Source organism: Zea mays, chromosome 10 (genome assembly GCF_902167145.1).
Source record: "Zea mays cultivar B73 chromosome 10, Zm-B73-REFERENCE-NAM-5.0, whole genome shotgun sequence".
Lineage (NCBI taxonomy): Eukaryota > Viridiplantae > Streptophyta > Magnoliopsida > Poales > Poaceae > Zea > Zea mays.
The window spans coordinates 32,485,992-32,489,767 of NC_050105.1; the positions used below are offsets into that span (position 1 = coordinate 32,485,992).

General features: G+C 45.0%; 1 protein-coding gene across 1 annotated transcript; it reads left to right on the forward strand.

The window, feature by feature from the left end:
• The first annotated feature begins 288 nt into the window (after positions 1-288).
• LOC100283689 (thiol protease SEN102) lies at positions 289-1,949 on the forward strand. The gene is given in 2 exon segments (NM_001156590.1): positions 289-796; positions 1,071-1,949. Coding segments are annotated over 2 exon segments (1,050 nt in total). The 5' UTR covers positions 289-336; the 3' UTR covers positions 1,661-1,949.
• Positions 1,950-3,776: the final 1,827 nt, after the last annotated feature.

A 3,776-nucleotide genomic window follows, 5' to 3' on the forward strand; every position in this document is an offset into this window, starting at 1 on the left:
TATGATCTACAACTTAATCTCTATACTTCCCATCCCAGAGAGACCTTGCCTCCTCGAGAATGAACTCAACTAGGCAATACAGCCCATACGGCAGTCCCTCCTGGCCAGCCTTCATGAAGAACCTCTGCCCAAGTACCAAGTACAGGCAAGGTACGCTATGGTTTTTCCCTTCCTCGTACACACCAAGTCATATCAACATCAGTACTACAGTCGTGCACCATGCACAATGCATTATCGCTCTACCTTGGCACCCGTATATATACCAACCAACACTACTAGCTAGCTCACAAGGCAGCAAGGCCACTAACACTAGTTATCACATCCACCATAACGACCATGGCTACCACCTCAGCTTTGCTAGCTCTTGTCTTGTTAGCCAGCCTCCTTGCAGGCACGGTGTTCAGTGATGATATCGTACCCATCCATATACCCTTGTTGGATCGGTTCCAAGCCTGGCAGGCCGAATACAACCGCACATATGCGACCCCAGAGGAATTCCAGCAACGCTTCATGGTCTATAGCGAGAATGTCAAGTTCATCGAGACCATGAACCAGCCTGGGAGCTCATATGAGCTCGGTGAGAACCAATTCGCTGACCTCACCGAGGAGGAGTTCAAGGACACGTATCTTATGAAGCTTGACAACGTGGCCTCGTCCCCTGAGGCCATGGCACTGACCGTCGATACCATGAATAGAGCAGGCACATCTGGCGGCAGCAACACCAACGAGGCTCCCAATAGTGTGGACTGGAGGACCAAGGGAGCAGTGACGCCGGTCAAGAGCCAGCAACATTGTGGTAGGCGAAAACATTAATGACTACACCCTCTATTTATCTATCCATTTCAAGTTTATGTTAAAAAATAATAAATATTGACTAAATTATTTGTTAAATATCATAAAGTTTTTGTCTTTTGGGTCTTGATGTGTGTGTCTGCCATAGAAATAAAAACAGACAGAACACTGCTTTATCCAATTATAGTATGTCAGTCATTGTTTTTGTGTGGAAACAAAGACTCATGTCATGCATGTACATGCTCCATGCCTGACAAGATAGTCATCCTTGCATGCAGGCTCTTGCTGGGCGTTTGCCGCAGTGGCGTCTATCGAAGGTGTGCACAAGATAAAGACAGGTCGTCTCGTGTCACTGTCGGAGCAAGAGATTGTGGATTGCGACCGTGGGGGGAATAACCATGGCTGCCATGGTGGTCACTCTAGTTCTGCCATGGAGTGGGTCACCCGCAACGGCGGCCTGACCACCGAGTCGGACTACCCATATGTGGGTAGGCAGGGACAATGCATGAGCGACAAGCTTGGTCATCATGCGGCCAAGATCCGTGGCCGGCAGGCAGTGCAGGGCAAGAACGAGGGCGCGCTACAGCATGCAGTGGCGGGGCGGCCGGTGGCCGTAAGCATCAATGCAAGCAGGGCCTTCCAGTTCTACAAGCGCGGGATTTTCTCAGGCCCCTGCAACACCACCCGGAACCACGCCGTCACGGTGGTCGGGTATGGAGCCAACGCTAGTGGCCACAAGTACTGGATTGTCAAGAACTCATGGGGTGAGAGGTGGGGAGAGAAGGGCTACGTGCGAATGCAGAGGGGTGTTAGGGCTAGGGAGGGCGTGTGCGGCATCGCCATAGCGCCCTTCTATGCGGTGATGTGAGAGTACCGTCTCTCCCCATACTAGTTACCAGTTGCATTCTGATTCTAAACAAGTATGGGTGTCATCTTGGAGAAGAATGCATGGAATTAAATAAACTACAGCTCACCGAGGGATGGTACATGATGTTTGCTACGCGTTGCCAATTTATCGTTTGTTTGCTAATGTAACAAAATCTCAAAATCAATGACTTTTGGGATGTAATATGTGTTCTTGTTAAATAAAGAGAATCACAATTGATCTCTTGCCTTAAAACATCATCACTGCGATGTGCAAGAGGTTAGTTTGTCAACTCTTTCTCAGAATGGCCGAAATATATTTTATCTATAGATCATTTTATTTCATCATTGAGAAAAAGTAATGCAATGCATTCCATATTCATCTCGAACTTCATTTTTTTGAAAGACCTGTGAAAGGAACATAGACGCCTGTTGGTCACTTGTTCTCAAATGTTGTGAATCAAGAATAAGACAACACAATTGTTAAAGATTAAGGATCTTCGTCTTTCGAAGTATTATTTACTTGCGGATATAACGATCTTCGGACGAAGGTCATAAACGACACACCTTCACCATACATGAGGATGAAAGTTCATAAAGACAATATATGTTATTCATTCATATATCCATATATTATTTCATGATATACAGATGAACATTAACAAAATTTATATTACATTTATACCTTTGGCTTGATTGAAGGTGTTGACGCGAGAGCGATTACAATCCAGCGTGAATAGTACAGGGGTACTGTTCACCTATTTATAGGCACAGGACGCAACACGAGTAAAAATACATTTATGACCTTAACATGTACTCATAATCGTAGCATAAATCATCATGGATTAACTAGTCTTTTCTTCTTTGGCTCGGTATCATGCTTGACCTTCGTCGCCACGTTAAGTTGAAGTTGTCGTCCTTCGACTGTAGCTTCGGCATTCGTCGTTATCGCTTTCAGACAATGTCTTCGTCTCGAGGACATTCGGTAGGGAAGAAGATCCTCAACATCACTTTACAAACTATATCTTTGTCTTGAGTACCTTCGGCGGAGGAGACCCCCAACAGTAGCCCCTTCGCTGTGCTAGGTCGTTTTTTCATAACGAGCTCGATCCACAAAAAATGCAAAGGCTTCTGGATGCCGAAGGTCTGAAAAACACCTTCCCTGAGCTTGTTATTAAAAAAACGAATATAAAATTTACGACGCTTACCGGTCCATCGATCAGCCAGTACGCGCGTCGGTTCGCCTTCTTCACCTGTGAGGCTATATAAACAGACGAGCTAGTGAGGAGTTACCACAGCATTCATTGCTACTGCGCCGTTGTGCTGCTGAAAAATTTCACTAAAGCCGAAGCTTCCTGCTTGTGATCTTGTTGTATAAGCTTCGGACAATCGTTCCATCGTCTAAGTGTAGCTTTGTCTTATAAAACTGAAATGGCTAGAGTGAGGTATACTGCTAGAGTAACACGCGAAGGAGAAGTGGCTGGAGCTTCTGAGACGGTCCCCATCTCAGAAATGTTGAAATGTTCTGGGTTAGTTGTTCATGAAGAAAAAGAGTCAGTTCCAACAGAATATATTGCTGGTGCCGAAGCTGAACCAACTATTGCCAAAGATGACAGTAATAACGAAGATTATGATGTGATTTTAAGTCCGATCAAACCCAACCATATTGAGTTTGGAAAATCCACGGTAAAAGCGGAAGATCTGGTTTTAATTAATAAATTAGGATATTTTGGAAAGCATGATGACGAGCTAATTCAGTTTGCTGGGGAAGAAGTGATTCCGGAACCAAGGAACGACGAAGTCGTAGTTTTTAAGAGCTTCTTCAGAGCAGGTCTTCGATTCCCTCTATACGAGATGATTGGTGAGGTTTTAAAGAAATTTGAAATCTACCTTCATCAACTTACCCCAGATGCCATAGTTAGACTCAGTGTGTATATATGGGCTCTCCGAAGCCAAGGGAAGAGTGTTAATGCTGAAGGGTTTTGTCGGGTGCACGAGCTCCACTATCAGACGAAGGCTAGAGCTGATGGGCTACATAAGATCTTCGGATGCAACAATTTTGCATACTGTAAAGATACCAAAGCTCCTATGATTGGTTATTGTACGAAGTGGCCGATTGG